General features: G+C 50.2%; 6 protein-coding genes across 9 annotated transcripts; 3 read left to right on the top strand and 3 right to left on the bottom strand.

Annotated features, from left to right (window-relative positions):
- Positions 1-235: 235 nt before the first annotated feature.
- PPTG_12379 (hypothetical protein) lies at positions 236-3,950 on the top strand (the record flags this gene model as incomplete). Its single annotated transcript, XM_008908382.1, has 1 exon — positions 236-3,950. One exon carries the CDS (start codon positions 236-238, stop codon positions 3,887-3,889), a length of 3,654 nt encoding a protein of 1,217 aa, XP_008906630.1. The 3' UTR covers positions 3,890-3,950.
- A 170-nt stretch (positions 3,951-4,120) lies between these two features.
- On the bottom strand, positions 4,121-6,188 carry PPTG_12378 (PEK protein kinase; the record flags this gene model as incomplete). The annotated part of the gene is made up of 1 exon (XM_008908381.1): positions 4,121-6,188. The coding sequence occupies one exon, from the start codon at positions 6,186-6,188 to the stop codon at positions 4,242-4,244; it is 1,947 nt and encodes a 648-aa protein (XP_008906629.1). The 3' UTR covers positions 4,121-4,241.
- A 186-nt stretch (positions 6,189-6,374) lies between these two features.
- Positions 6,375-7,590, top strand: PPTG_12377 (hypothetical protein; the record flags this gene model as incomplete). The annotated part of the gene is made up of 1 exon (XM_008908380.1): positions 6,375-7,590. Exon 1 carries the CDS (start codon positions 6,397-6,399, stop codon positions 7,588-7,590), a length of 1,194 nt encoding a protein of 397 aa, XP_008906628.1. The 5' UTR covers positions 6,375-6,396.
- PPTG_12376 (hypothetical protein) lies at positions 7,570-9,838 on the bottom strand. Of its 3 annotated transcripts, XM_008908377.1 has the most exons (5): positions 8,846-9,838; positions 8,558-8,784; positions 8,329-8,490; positions 7,875-8,250; positions 7,570-7,807 (listed from the first exon to the last, which is right to left on the bottom strand). In XM_008908377.1, exons 1-5 carry the CDS (start codon positions 9,753-9,755, stop codon positions 7,665-7,667), a joined length of 1,818 nt encoding a protein of 605 aa, XP_008906625.1. In that variant the 5' UTR covers positions 9,756-9,838; the 3' UTR covers positions 7,570-7,664. The 3 variants fall into 3 exon arrangements, with proteins under 3 accessions (XP_008906625.1, XP_008906626.1, XP_008906627.1); XM_008908378.1 differs by having other exon boundaries at positions 7,875-8,490; XM_008908379.1 differs by lacking the exon at positions 7,570-7,807 and having other exon boundaries at positions 7,812-8,271.
- A 95-nt stretch (positions 9,839-9,933) lies between these two features.
- PPTG_12375 lies at positions 9,934-12,420 on the top strand. Of its 2 annotated transcripts, none has more exons than XM_008908376.1 (3): positions 9,934-11,508; positions 11,571-11,699; positions 11,757-12,420. In XM_008908376.1, the coding sequence occupies exons 1-3, from the start codon at positions 9,990-9,992 to the stop codon at positions 12,257-12,259; spliced, it is 2,151 nt and encodes a 716-aa protein (XP_008906624.1). In that variant the 5' UTR covers positions 9,934-9,989; the 3' UTR covers positions 12,260-12,420. The 2 variants fall into 2 exon arrangements, with proteins under 2 accessions (XP_008906624.1, XP_008906623.1); XM_008908375.1 differs by having other exon boundaries at positions 11,559-11,699.
- A 107-nt stretch (positions 12,421-12,527) lies between these two features.
- On the bottom strand, positions 12,528-12,896 carry PPTG_23085 (hypothetical protein; the record flags this gene model as incomplete). Its single annotated transcript, XM_008908374.1, has 2 exons — positions 12,528-12,716; positions 12,891-12,896. The coding sequence occupies 2 exons, from the start codon at positions 12,894-12,896 to the stop codon at positions 12,528-12,530; spliced, it is 195 nt and encodes a 64-aa protein (XP_008906622.1).
- Positions 12,897-14,082: the final 1,186 nt, after the last annotated feature.

Genomic DNA, 14,082 nt, shown 5'->3' with positions numbered 1-14,082 from the left:
GCGACAATTAACGATGCATTACTCAGGCTGACAGAATACGAAATAATATAGGTAATCCACCGCTTCAATGTGCCAGTTGGGAGAGAATAAAAGGTGGAGAATAAGGATCCTGAGACCCGGCGTCGAAATGGCAGCTACCACGTCCACGAACTCTACCCAGTGAGGCCGTCACAACGCAATTTGCGGCTTCGAGCGCGGACTCGTTGAGTGTTAAGCTCACCGCGAGACGTCGAGAATGATGGTCAAACTTCAACTTCTGTTCGCGTCGGCCTGTATCAACTTTGGCACTGGCGATAGCAATGCAGTGGACTTACTGTCCGCTGCACTTGCTACAACTGCTGCCAAATGTGCGAAGGAGCCGACCCAGCGTGTGGACTGTTACCCACCACGTGCCAATTTCCCGGACCCGACGGAGGAGTTGTGTCTGGCTCAAGGTTGTTGCTGGGAAAGCTTGGAAAATGAAGGTATTCCATGTACGTTTGCTGCAGAAGAACCTCCGAGTGAAGAAAAGTGCAATAATGTGGCCAAACCGGCGCGTCTGGCGTGTCGAAACCCGAGGTTTGCCTCCTCTAAAGTGCTGGAGGATGCCGAGACCTGCGAATCCGCTGGCTGCTGCTTTGATGATGGAGACTGTTTCCAGCCGATGAGTGACGGATACGAGCTGCTTACACTGGACGAGACGAGTAATGGCTGGCGTGGAACACTCGCACTGCATCAGGGAGGTACTGGACCATTTGGTAACGATGTGCCGCTACTAGAGTTGAATGTCGTTCGAGAATCGTCGAGTCAATTGCGGATTCGTATCACCGATCCAGCGTTCCCGAGATATGAAGTGCCAGATCTACCGGTGCGACGTCAAGACAGACAAGAAGATATCAATGAGAGCGACTACAAGGTGCACTTCACTCCATGGCCATTTGGAGTGGCAGTGACTCGTCGAGACTCTGGAGAAGTGTTGTTCAACTCCACACCGCCAGTGGAGAGAGCAGACAAAGGTGAGAGCTTCAGTGGGTTAGTGTTTGAGAATCAATTCCTCGAGATCTCGACGCAGTTGTCAGTGAGTGAAGAAGACCATCAGCCTATTCTCTACGGACTTGGAGAACGTCTTGGCCCGGCAAGACTTCGAGCGGATGGAGATCTCTATCCAATGTTCTCACGTGCCCCGAATGCTTCTGCTCCAGTTCATTCTCGTAGTGGTGGAGACAACTTGTATGGAGTTCATCCCTTCGTGCTACAGCTAGAAGGCGGTCAGTCTGGCAATGCACATGGTGTATTCATGCTCTCTTCGAACGCGATGGAGGTCCTGGCACGTCGCGATGCACTGACGTATCGGCTCACGGGTGGAATCCTTGACATCTTCGTATTCTCCGGTCCAACCCCGCAGAATGTCGTTGACCAGTACACAGGTATTGTGGGTCGTCCGGCGATGCCTCCGTACTGGGCCTTGGGTTATCATGTTGGTCGTCGTGGAGAAGCAAAATCAGTTGAAGAAGCGATGAAGATTGTCACGCAGCTCCGGATGGCTGGTGTCCCCATGGACGCATACTGGCAAGACTTTGAGTACACGGCCGACAACGGACGAGCTTTGTCCTTGGACGAGACCAAGCATTCGCATCGAGACATGCGTGCGTTCATTGATGACTTGCACTTCCACTCGCAGTATTTCGTGTGCGTCCAAGTTCCAGGCATCACGATGCAAAGCACGTCACGAGAGATCGAGAGCAAGAGCTGGAAAAGGGCAAAGCACAACGCTCTTACATTCCATACTCGTGATACCAGCGAAGACGATGAAGGTTATGATCATAGCGATGACGAAGAAGGCGCTGATGGTCGCGATGCCAGCAATGCAGACGACAATACTCGTGATGGAAGCGGTCGCGATATCTCTGGTGAAGGAAGTGGAGGTAGCGATCAAAGTGCCGAAAGCGACCAGAGTGAAGGTGGCGAGCAACAATGGGATCCCATCGCGCGGGGTGAAGAGCTTGACATATTCGTTAAGGGAGTAAATGGGGAACGCTACGCACAGAAAGCATTTCGGTCTGGTTGGGCTGTGTTCGTTGATTTCTTTCACCCTCAAGCCTCGCACTTTTGGCACGAACAGCTTGCCCAATTCCACAAGTACGTGATGCCTTTCGATGGTTTGTGGCTGGACATGAATGAACCTAGTAGCACCTGCGACTGTGCTTTGGCGGCTGAAGACGATATTTGCGCTCATGTCTGCACTGAACGTCACTCGACCAGACCTTCTAACGACGAGGGGATCGTGGAGTTTGAACAAGTTGGTGTACCGGATGGAGGCTTTATCCGCACGAACGACGTCAACTTCCCATTTGATCCGTATCGCCAGCCTTTTGCTCCGGGTCAAAACGAACCAGCCACTGGGGGTCACGGCAATCTGAACTCGGCTACTCTTCCTATGGCTGCACTACACCATTTTTCACTGCACTACAATCTCCACTCGCTCTACGGTCATGCACAGGCTCGTGCTACGCACCGTGCACTGAACTCCATTGTCAAAAAACGTAGTGTACTGCTCTCTCGTTCCACGTTCTCCGGAACGGGTCGATACGCCGGTCACTGGGTGGGCGACGACGCTGAGGCCTCATGGGAACAACTCCGCTTGTCGCTATCTGGTACATTGCAGATGAACTTGCTCGGTATCCCTCTTACAGGTCCCAACGTCTGCGGATCTCGTGGTCGTTCTTCAACCGAGCTTTGTGTACGTTGGCACCAAGCTGCTTCCTTCCTGCCTCTGCTTCGCAACCACGCAGAAAGTGACGATGCCAAGCAAACGCCTGTCGATTTTGACGCTGACGCTCTGAATATTTTACGATCGACTTTGCTACGACGTTATCGGTATCTGCCGTACATGTACACACTCTTCTATGAGGCTCATCGTTCGGGTAGTCCAGTGGTTCGACCTCTTTCTTTCGAGTTCCCGGATGATAAGAACGCTCGAGATGTCGAACACCAGTATCTACTCGGTCCAGCACTGATGGTCTCTCCAGTGGTGCATGAAGGTGCGATTTCAGCCGAGGTGTATTTCCCTGATGCGAAATGGTACGATGCACACAACGGGAAGTTGGCGTTGGACCCCGAAGCTAGAGATAATCGACGTGTTAGTCTGCTGACTCCGCTTGCCAAACTTCAAGTTCATCTCCGTGGAGGGTACGTTATCCCTACGCAACAATCGCTGACAACTACCGCTCTTTCACGTCGTGGAGCGTTTACGCTGCTAGCAGCATTGGATATGTCACAAGAGACTCCGTCAGCCTTTGGAGAACTGTACGTGGATGATGGGGACTCGCTGTCAGCTGTGGAAGATCGTCGCTACTCGTTGATGAACTTTGGAGTACTTCAGAACTCGAGCAATAGTGTTGAGTTCAAGAACTCGATTAAGTTTCACGGGTATGCTGGACCGGAGATGCAGGCGGATCTCAGCGAGATACGTGTGTATGGCGTATGTGGAGGAGGCTTTGCTGCGAACTCGTCGATGGACGCGACGCTCTTGTCTAGTGGTGAAGGTTCTCCACGGGAGGTCTCGATCAAGGCTGATTACTTCGCGCAGTCCGACATGCTGGTTCTTTCTCGTCTTGATGTGCCTATCGGACAAGAATTTCACGTCAAGGTGGTCGCTCAACCGGCTGCAACGCCTGAAGGCGGCAAGAGAGAAACGGGTGTTGGAGCGAACGCGGGTAAATCTGGTAGTGAAGAAGAAGCTGAAAGGGGTGCACAGGGAGGTAAGAAACCGGCTGAGAAGAAGAAGAAGTCCAAGTTTTCTGTCACTGGGATTGTCGGTATTGTGGTGGGCTGCGCTTTCCTGGCTGCAATCATCTTAGTCTTCTTGTTGCGTCTGCGTCGTCGCCGCCAGGGATACGAAACGATCTGACAAGTGCCGGTAACGAGACATAACAGGCGATGAACAAAGCTCGAATGATTGAGTAAGGTGTCTTCGTTTGTGCAAGTTGAGTGAAAACGGAGGCTGATGCGAGACTTTATTTTTGCTGTTAAGGCAGAACATGAATGAGGTTTTACTCAAGAATAACGGTGGATTAGTTGCCTTTGTTTACGTTCTTGTGACGATCGTAGCTTTTCGAGTCATCGTGACGATTCTCATGATGGCATCTTCACACGTTTTAATGCTTTTGTGTGGAACAACTGAGTTAATTTTTTTTTCTCGCATCGAAGTACATTGTGCACAATGTGCAGATATCTATTATACAGGAAATTCAGCAAGCACCTCACATCTGGAGTTCATGAAGAGCACTGTCCAAAAGCCGACGTCGTTCGTGACCCAGTCGCTTCAATTCGTGGATGGTCTTCGCCGTCAATGCTCCGTTTGGAAGAAGCTTTACACTGGTAGACACGTGTAGTTCAGTCGGAGGAGAGGTTGGATCTGCTATCCTTTCGGCTGGACGTACGCTGTCACCAGTATCCTGCGCTTTATGCTTGTCCGTCGTCTCCAGTTGAAGCAAAAAGGCTTCTTCCTCTTGTTCTAGTCGCACAATCGACCGGAGCAAGTTCAACACTGTCGAGCTGCAGTTGCCATGAGTCAGTAAGACTCGAGCTAGTGGACTGACGCCTGAGCAAGGGTTACGATGATGAAAGTGCAGTTTTTGGTGTTCGAAGATGCCACATTCGAGGATTTCAGCGCAGGTAGGACGTAGTTGAGGTTCGTCTTGTACCATGGCGCAAATGAGTTCACTGATCTGTGGGTGCTCATCCACAAGCGACGGAGGTAACTGACCCTTACGAACATTGCTGAGAACCACATAGCGCTCCATCTGCGTCGTGAAGGTGCAAAAGAGTTCACACAGGAGAACACCAAGACTGTAAACGTCACTAGGAGCGACACATGTTTGCAACCCGTTGGTTTGTTCTGGACTGCTGTAAAGTGGGGTTCCTACACCCACCGAGAACTCAGAGACCTCCTCCATCTCCTCATCTGTGCTGTTGCACGACATAGAGTCGAAGCTATCGTATCCTTCCTCGCAGAGATAGCGAGACGGGTGGAGGTTCAGACTGGTCTGTAGAGTGTTCTTGGATAATCCAAAGTCTCCGATCTTGACGCAGAACTCCCGAGTGAGGAAGATGTTGGCTGGTTTGATATCGCGATGCACAAGTCCCTTCGAGTGAACATATTTGAGACCATTGACGATCTGTCGGAAGATGTGCATGTTCTTGGAGACGTCGATCTCTCCAGACTTGCGTTGATCAATCCAGTCTCGCAGTGACTTCCCCTCATAGAGTGCCATTTGAATGTACACATCGATCTGAGTGATGAAAGCCCCTCCGTTCGATGTGGAGGACTCCCACGATTTAGGTGGGCGCTCCATGCTTGACTGTCGATTGAAAGACTCGTCACCGTCTTCGTTAATGCGTCGAGGACTTGTCTTCCCGGCAGCAAGGCGCTGCGATCGAGCCAGCGATTGTCGAGGACTAACGTTGCGTTCATTTTCCTCAGTTTCTTCCATTTCAAAGCCCAGATCGGTAAAACTAGCCACGTTGTCGTCTTCGGGGTCGTAAGAGTACGCGTCGGAGTAATTCGACGAGCTCATGACCTCATCGTCGATATCCACCGACTCACTCGTAGAAATGAAGATTGATCGGGATGACCCTGCTGGGCTACTTGTTCGTCTAGTCAGTGTGTGGGTAGGAGCGTAACACGGGCTTTCTGGTTGCTCGACCTCTTGTCCTTTATTCACCGCTGGAATGAGCGACCCAAGCACCCACGTGTTGTAGTACCGGCAGACGTTTTCGTGGTCCAGGCCGGCTAAAACAAGAGCTTCGTTCATCATGACGTCGCGTACCTCGGACGGGTTGAAATACGTCTCCGGTTTGAACCAGAACTGCTCCAGTTTCACAGCGTACCAGTGTCCATCGATACTCGACTTGCACTTGTACACTTTGCCGAATCCTCCTTGAGCGATCAGTTCCTTCTCTCCAAAGTCCGTTTCAAAGGGATTAGAGCGTTCAAAGAGCCCACTTCCGGGCCGTTCTCCCGGTCGTTCCCGACGTTGAGAAGCCGGCGGACTTATGGCGCATTGTTGCACTGGTTTACCGTTCTGAACGGGAGTTGACAAGCATCGCGAAAGCGGCAGAACCACCGGGCTTTGCCTGGGTTTCGGCGGGGTGGTGGAGTTCTTCTTCTTGTCGACACACACAGGGCTTTTCGACGATCGGAGCATTGCACAGTAACGGCGATTGTTGCAATGAAGGATGCACAGGAACTCGAAGAAAGCGGTGCATGGTCCAGTTTCTCAAAAATAGCGGTCATCTAAGCGATCTGATGATGTCTGTGCCGCTTTTTCTGGCCCTCAGTGCCTGCATTCCTTGTCTTCTGTCGTTTCGCTTTCCAGCGTTCAAGCGGCTCTTTGAGATTAAACCAAGAAAGGTATGACAATGGAAGGGATCAATGGCGTCTTCGGTAAGCCCAAGCCGCTGCGAAGCAAGCTGGTTAAGGCCTCCGAGCGACTAGAAGAAGATGCCCAAGCGATGGAGTCAAGATTGCGTCAACTTCGAGTGACGATGCTGGAAGAGAAGAAGAAACGAGACGCACAACTCCCCCTAAAACACGCTGGGAACCGGTGGCGTAGTGCTCGGGAAGATCGAGGCAGTGTGAGGCAATACGCGCGCGATGTTCAGGATAGGAAGGCGTTTAACAAGAAGGAAAGTTCTGATACTGGAACGAAAAAATCAAAGACGAAGAAGAGCTCGTCGCGATCGAAACTTACGATTCTTTCACCTGCTACGGTGGAGCAGTGGACAGTACCTCAAGTGGTTGAGTGGTTAGCGACTATCGGTTTAGATGAGTTCCAAAGTGGCTTTGAATTCCATCAAGTTACAGGTAAAATGCTGCTTAACCTGTCACCAGCAGGATACGAGAAGCTCGGCGTCTTTAAGTTGTCGGCACGCAATAGACTCCTGGCTGAGATGGAGCTGATCCGTGCTCAGCAGGTCAACTACGAATGTCACAATGGCACTGAAGCAGCAGAAATTATCGACTCAAAGCTTCGAGATGCTCAACTCGTTCCTGAAAATTTGCCGCCAAGCAAACTCGCAGCGAAGACCCATTGGTCTCACGTAACTCCGCTCTCGGAAAACGGCGTTGCTAGTGGAGACGGTCAAGTTTCAGTCAATTTAGCTGACGGAGAATTTAACGAGGATGAGAGTCACGCTTCATTTATGAAGGCACTTCTAGAGTGGAGAGAGAGCGACTCGAAGCAGCTAGAGAACCAAGAAGAGGAGGAGTGGATGAATCCAATGTTTAGTACTGGAACAGAAGATCAAACAAATGGAGGTGCCTTACTGGAAGGAACGTACAATGAAGAGGAGGCACATAAGTCGTTCGAAGAAGCACTAATGGCATGGAGAAACGGAGGCAATGTCACGACCAGTTCCGCGACTCCAGTGGAACAAACCGAGAGTGGGTGCACTCCAAGCGAACGAAAATGTTGCTGGCAGTGCTATCGAGTTGTGCAAGTAGACAACTTAGTACACGATGAACAGACTGACAAGTCATTCTGTGGCCCAACGTGCCGAGAAGCGTACCGCGAACAATATGCTCGGTTCTATGTTACCTCATCATGAGTTTAAGTACCTCATCATGAGTTTAAGTGTCTTTCATTTAACAATATAACGAGCATTCTTAGTTGGATTTCTGCTTAGAACTTAGTTCTTCGGTGGCTATTACGCTCGTTGTCCTTGCCTTTCTTCCCTGTGCTTGTGCAAACTAGTAGGGATGAAATGCGCTTAACCGTCGATCGGTCCATGACATCGAAGTCCAAGTCGACCAAATCTTCTGGCTCTGCGAATGCACGTATCTTGTATTAGACAGGATAACACCATCGGACAACTAAATGATGTAGTTTTACCTTTGCCGTCATCAGGTGCTTTCGCTGCTGGCGGTACAGTACTCACGCCAAGGACATAGTACGGTTCCTTCGGCTTCGGTGGGATACGGATGTTGAATGGTGAAGTGAAATGGTCTGCGGAGACCACACCCAATTCTGCGATCGCCTTCGATGCATTGCTGGATTCTCCCTCTCCACCGACTGGAGTAGCCTCGCCTGACGTTAGAGCCTCGTCGATGGAAGACTGGTTCGATGGGCTGTCAGAATCGAGTCGAGTTTCGCGCACGAGTTTCATCATCTCTTCTATCGAACCCATGAGTGCGTTCTCGATTCCTGCCATGTCATCCACGTTCACAGTCTCGTTCGTGACGTTCTGTAGAATTTGCTGCAGTCCGATCTAAATCACATAATACACCACCTTTCTCAGTGGAGGGTACGTTACTCTCTCTCTCTCTCTAAGCAAAGTTCGACAAACCTTTAGAGGGCGGACACTCTGATCCACAAACATGTACTGATCAACGACAGTAGCCAGTGCACGTTCCACACTGGAGATTTCAATCTCCTTGACTTCTAGTCGTTGCGAAGTTCCCCGTTTAGATAGCGGGACCTTCTCGTTAGCAATGTTCCGTGATTTCGCCTACCACACACGATAACGTCAGGATAAACCTATACAGTAGGATAAAACCAATTACCAATATACTCACGAGCTGGTCGCGCAAAACAGCAATTCGCTCCATGTCCTCGTCGTGTTTGGCGCCAAGTTCCTTCATGATTTCCTCATGAGAAAGCCACGTTCGAATGATTTCTTCCGGATCTACACCCTCACTGTAATGGCCGAATCCCATTCGAAGGAAAGCCTGGCGATACTCTTCTTGTGGGTCCATCTCATCGGAAGTAGTTATGTGAACGCTCCGCATTTTGTTCGGTGAACCTGCACCATAACAAAAATGTGAGCTGTTCGCAAAACAAGTCAAATAAATGAATCAACGCACGGGATCGAGAGTTACGACGGGTATTTGGAGAGCCCATCTTCGGCCCAACGTCAGAGCCCCCATTCTGGCCCTGATTGTCGATCAACGTCTGCATTTGATCATTATAGTATTTCTCGAACTTGGCTTTCTCTCGTGCCCATTTCTGCCGCATCTCAACCTCACGTTTGTACTTGCGCAGATTAGTAGCCATCTCGACCTTCTGCTCGACTAATCGCGCCTGGATCTGACTCACAGCTTCACTCGCACTGATTTCTTTCTTCTGTAGCTCTTGCGTCTGATGATTCAGATCTGCAAATCGAGCTTTGAGCTCGTTCGTCTCTTGTGTGACTTCAATGCGTTCATTCAGCAGCCGCTTCTTGATATGTTCGAGTACCATCGTACTACGCAGTACCTCATGCGAAGCTTGCGCTCGTTTTTCTAACTTGGCCTCCAACTCGTTGATCTTTGTGTGTTTCGAGTACACTGGACGCCTCGAGATTGAGGCAATAGGTTGTAGACGATTGGGTTCCTCCACAATCTTGTCACCCGTTGAGTTGTGTCCACCGTCTTCGCTCTGATTGTTACCAGGGTTATAGTGCAGCCCTAATGCTTCACTGTCCTTAATCAGATCCTGCAACACCAGCTTGGCCTTCTCCACCTCCTCGCGCTTCTTGGCCACCTCAAAGCGCAGTTTGTCGCTCTTCGCTCGCTTCAGTTCCACCACCTTCCGCACTTTGTGCTCCAGATCGCGAATCAATTCATCGCTCGTCGCTCCTACACGCTCTCCATTCACAGCTCCAGGAACGTTGCGAGGTGGCGACTCCGGCGCAATAGCAAGTTGTGCGGCCGACTGCGGCCTCAATTTGCCCTGCAGGGGCTGCTGAGCCGCAGCATTCGCCTTACGCTGGCCCGTAGCCGGACGTGCAACCATCTTCAGCTTGTTATCCGTTTCAAATACGTCTAAAACTGCATCTAAACCTGTACCACCATCACGATAAACTTGACTAAGCGGTACCCACATCGTAATCATCAAAAATGAGCAACAAAAAATTGCAAGTTGAAGTGAACTTTCATCTGATTGGTCGATATCTCGCTTCAGAATCCAATCGTGTTCGACGTGGCAATAACCGACGTGCCAGTTCAGGATTTAACTCGTCGAGCCGTAATGAGCAGCTCCGGCGCCTTCCGCGACAGCCTGCGCAGCCAGAGCTCGGTGCAGCTCATGGGATTCATCGACCATTGCGTGCGTGTGGACGTACAGGAGACGACGGAGGAGGGCGAGCTGCGTATCCGCGGCTACGAGACGCTGTTAGGCACCAGCACCGCCGTCTTATCCTGTATTCAGGTGTTACGTCGTATTATCCGCGAATACGCGTACGGTCGCGTGGGACGAGAGCTGCAACATTTTTCACTTACTGTGGCCTCCTTCGAACGCGTGCTTTACACCTTCATTAAGGAGGAGATCGTCGTGGCTTCCAAGCATTACGCCAGTCGCCCACCTGTGGATTTCAGGACTAAAACGGCACTTAAAGATATTATTCCATTGATTCCTACCGATGAGAGGTACACGATCCTATCAGGAGGTGTGGCGTCGCTCTTACGACACGCTACAAAGTCATTGGAGGAGACGCGGCAAGTGCTGGAAGAGCTACAATCCGGATACAATCCGGATCGCGAGAACCGCTGGTCCAGGACGTCCGTGGTGCTCGTTCTGACCTTCATGTTTCTATACAAGAGATTCCGTATCCGTACGTCGTTCAAGCAGTTCATAATGCAAGTACTGCCTACACGACAGATGATCAAGTGGGGACTAGTGCTCCTCGTGGCTGCAGACTACTGGAACCGAGCCATGTATCGGTTCTCCAACTTGCGACGCATCAAGGTGCACCACGCTCGAGTTTTAATGGCATTGAGGCTGTTTCTGCTCTGTCAGCATGTGCTGCAACGCGCTCGACCGATCAGTAACGCGTCGGACCATCGACTGTTGATTGATAGCCCGATGGAGGCAGATATCGACGACGATTTAAAAAACGCCACGACGCTGTTGATTGAGAGAGTGCCGCTACCTGCTGAGTACTACGATCGGTCGTCCGAGCCGTGGGGGTTCACAGCGTTCAAAATCGGCACGAACGTTCTCACTGCTTCCAGTGCTTTTGCGCACTCGATTCTAGGGCTACAGAACAAGCTTCTGCTCAAGGTCTTCGGCCCGCCGTTGCTTATAATGGCTATCCCGTACTATGCGATTCGAAACGCCAAGGCTGCACGATACACGACGCGTACGCTTATCGACCACCCCAATGTGGATGTGATTCGCATGGGCTGGCAGGTATTTGGCGAGTCTCGACTGGTACGCTTCATCACGAGTCTTCAGTGCCCCAAGATCCCTGTCTTTGAAGAGCAGTTCTTAGCAGCCGATGGATCCAGTCTCAACAAGAAGCGTAGCAGCGAGTCTGATATCGGTATTTACCTTTTCAGTGCGCGGCCGATGGACTCTGTGAAAGCAGGGACTTGGACTAACGCCTGCACACCGTTAACTACCAAGATGATCGCATGTGGCTTACCGTCAACGCGCCCCGTTATACTATACATCCATGGCGGAGGCTTCTTCGGACGCTTTATTGCTAAAGACTTTTTGAACCTGACGAACTGGGCATGTGTGCTGGGTGCGGTAATCGTCTATGTCGGTAAGTTATGCACCCTCAATCTTAAGATTTTCTATTGCTGACTTGTTAAGCTGTACTCGCAGATTATGGCCTAGCACCGGAGACGCACTATCCGGACTCCATGAACCAATGCTACACTGTGTACAAGTGGATACTTAACGGTGGATTAGGCTTCCGTCCTGGCAAGATTGCGCTGTTCGGTGAAAGTGCTGGTACGTCTTCTGACATTTCTTATGGCGTCTTACACAAATTAACCTTTCTGGCTGCAGGTGCGAACATGGGGGCTGCGTTGTGCATTCGATGCATCCAAGATGGCGTTGATCTGCCGAGTGGGAACGTGTTCATGTTCCCAGCACTGAATCTGCACTTATCTCCGTCGCCGTCACGGTTTATCCACCAGAACGACCCTGTGTTGCCACGCGGTATCCTTGAGCTGGCACTCACGTCGTACTACCCTTCACATGGCCACTCGAACCAGTACAAACTCAACATTCACGACCCGTGCGTGTCTCCTGGATTGGCAGAAGATTCACTACTGGAAAAATTCCCACCGACGTCGCTCGTGGTAGGCGACTTGGATCCGCTTCTGGATGACAGCGTTGACTTCTACACGCGCCTCTCGTTCCTTAAGGTGCCGTCGACGCTGAAGATTTACTCGGGACTCTCACACGGCTTCCTCATCTACGGTGACCTGGTTCCGGAGGCTCAGAAGGCCATCGATGAGACGTGCGAGCGCGTGCAGAACTGTATCCGGTTACGCTACGGAGCATAAAGCTTGAATGTAGTATATTTCCCCTGTTCATGTAGACACCAACGATAAACACTATGATGCTGCAACTAGACTTTTGCGAATCGCGGTTACAACATTCGTGACCTTGTGCTGAAAGGAAAACACATTTTCTTCCTGGGGGGTTAATTGATCTTCTATTTGGGTTTAATTATCCTATCGCGCATTTTCCCTCAGCGTCTGGTATTAATACCAAATCCTTCGAAAACCCCCATAATTTCAAAGCAGTTAAAATTGGTAACATTCTGGTTATCTAATTATTTGAATTTTTCACTTGGTCCTTCTTCATGGCCTCATCTCTTTGGTGTGCCGTTGCTGGCGCCTTTGGGTACAACTCGTTCACGTTAAGGTGGCCCTTGATGCCAAGATCATTAACGTCAAGGTAGAAATCAAGGATAAACTGGGAAACTACCTGCAGGACGTCAATGCCGAGGATGTGTTGCTGTTCCCCGCGATGAAAGAAGACGGAAATTATCTTCCAATATATTCTCCTGAAGTTGCCAAGCTAGCAAAAGGAGATACTTACGACGTTTGGGATATGCTAAGGCGAGAGCTTTTGTTAACCCTGGATGATCGCGTCGCTGACATTATTCGTAACGGCATACATCGTCCTTACCTCCATTTACTTATAGTGTAGCCAATACAAGAACTCCGATGCAAGGTGGTTGGAATGAGGAAGGATGAGCTCTGCGTGACTGTAAACCTATTAAAACCAATGAAATATACATGAGGTAATAGCGACGGTTGCTCAAATTTCAAAGGAAGGTCTCCGAGTCTTTTTGCCAGTAGGGCAAGATGGCAAGTGGATTTGCTATGGGTTTTGTGAGGCGGATGACAGCTGGGCACTTAGCATGGGCCAAATTACAGACAGAATCGCCTATATGCTGCGAAACGAGGCTGAAATAATAGATTCGTTCACTCTTATTGGTGCGCCGGATGACGAAACATGCAACCTTCACCTTCTAATGATAAGGGCAGCTTGGGGCTTTTTGGTCTTGGATGCTTCTGGATACGCCGACCTTATGATATTCCAGGATGGAAGATAAGTGTGCGAAAGAACCCGAACAGGCGATACTGGGAGCGATAGCAACGAAGAGGAGGGCGATGAGTATGATGAGTTGGAATTGTAAAGGATGGAGACTGTATTGACACAGGTTGTGGTAGCAATGGAAATGGTCAATACTCATACGTCAAGAGGTGCGATGGGTATGGTTACGAGCTACTCTGAGTGGTACTTTGTCATGTTGCCGTATGAAGGCAACATCGTAAGGCCTATCGTATCGACTGGCTACAAATGGCTAACCCCGGGCGTCAGTACTCTAATAAGCGATGCTCTGGCACGCCTTTTTGGCAAACTCTCCAGTCTGGTGGCAAAAATGATGAAGACCCACGAGATGAGTCGTAATTAGGAGGTGTGTAGTGTAATACGCTTAACAAGACAAACTATTACCTTTGTCTGTCTGTTGGCGGAAGTCTGACTCGTGCGTTCATTCGTTAGCATGAAATGACATAATATGCGTACCTTGCTTGAAAATGAATAAACCGGATTGACGTCGTTCTACTGTACCAGTACTCTTCACACGGCTTTGCCTGTCTCCTGGATTGGCGGAAGACTCACTACTTGAAAACCTCCCGACACCGTCGTGGTGGGTGACCTGCATCCGACAGTGCTGAATTCTCCACGCGCCTCTCGTTCCGCATGGTACCGTCGATGCTGATGATTTTCCTCACGGATTCGTCATCTACGGCAACCGGTTTCCCTCGCTGTATTTCCCGGCATATTACAAAACAAGAGGTTATCAGTTCTT

Source organism: Phytophthora parasitica (assembly GCF_000247585.1).
Source record: "Phytophthora parasitica INRA-310 unplaced genomic scaffold supercont2.30, whole genome shotgun sequence".
Taxonomy (NCBI): Eukaryota; Oomycota; class Peronosporomycetes; order Peronosporales; family Peronosporaceae; genus Phytophthora; species Phytophthora nicotianae.
The sequence above is the reverse complement of the archived record's forward strand: the minus strand, read 5'-3'. Positions and strand labels throughout refer to the sequence as shown.

What these genes read in the sequence shown, in the direction of transcription:
- PPTG_12376 (XM_008908377.1), bottom strand. Translation starts at nt 9,755, where the DNA reads ATGGTTGCACGTCCGGCTACGGGCCAGCGTAAGGCGAATGCTGCGGCT. An exon ending in CCGTCGTAACTCTCGATCCC is followed by an intron (nt 8,785 to 8,845) that starts GTGCGTTGATTC and finishes GTTATGGTGCAG; the next exon opens with GTTCACCGAACAAAATGCGG. An exon ending in CTGTTTTGCGCGACCAGCTC is followed by an intron (nt 8,491 to 8,557) that starts GTGAGTATATTG and finishes CGTGTGTGGTAG; the next exon opens with GCGAAATCACGGAACATTGC.
- PPTG_12375 (XM_008908375.1), top strand. Translation starts at nt 9,990, where the DNA reads ATGAGCAGCTCCGGCGCCTTCCGCGACAGCCTGCGCAGCCAGAGCTCG. An exon ending in TGCGGTAATCGTCTATGTCG is followed by an intron (nt 11,509 to 11,558) that starts GTAAGTTATGCA and finishes TGACTTGTTAAG; the next exon opens with CTGTACTCGCAGATTATGGC. An exon ending in GCTGTTCGGTGAAAGTGCTG is followed by an intron (nt 11,700 to 11,756) that starts GTACGTCTTCTG and finishes TTCTGGCTGCAG; the next exon opens with GTGCGAACATGGGGGCTGCG.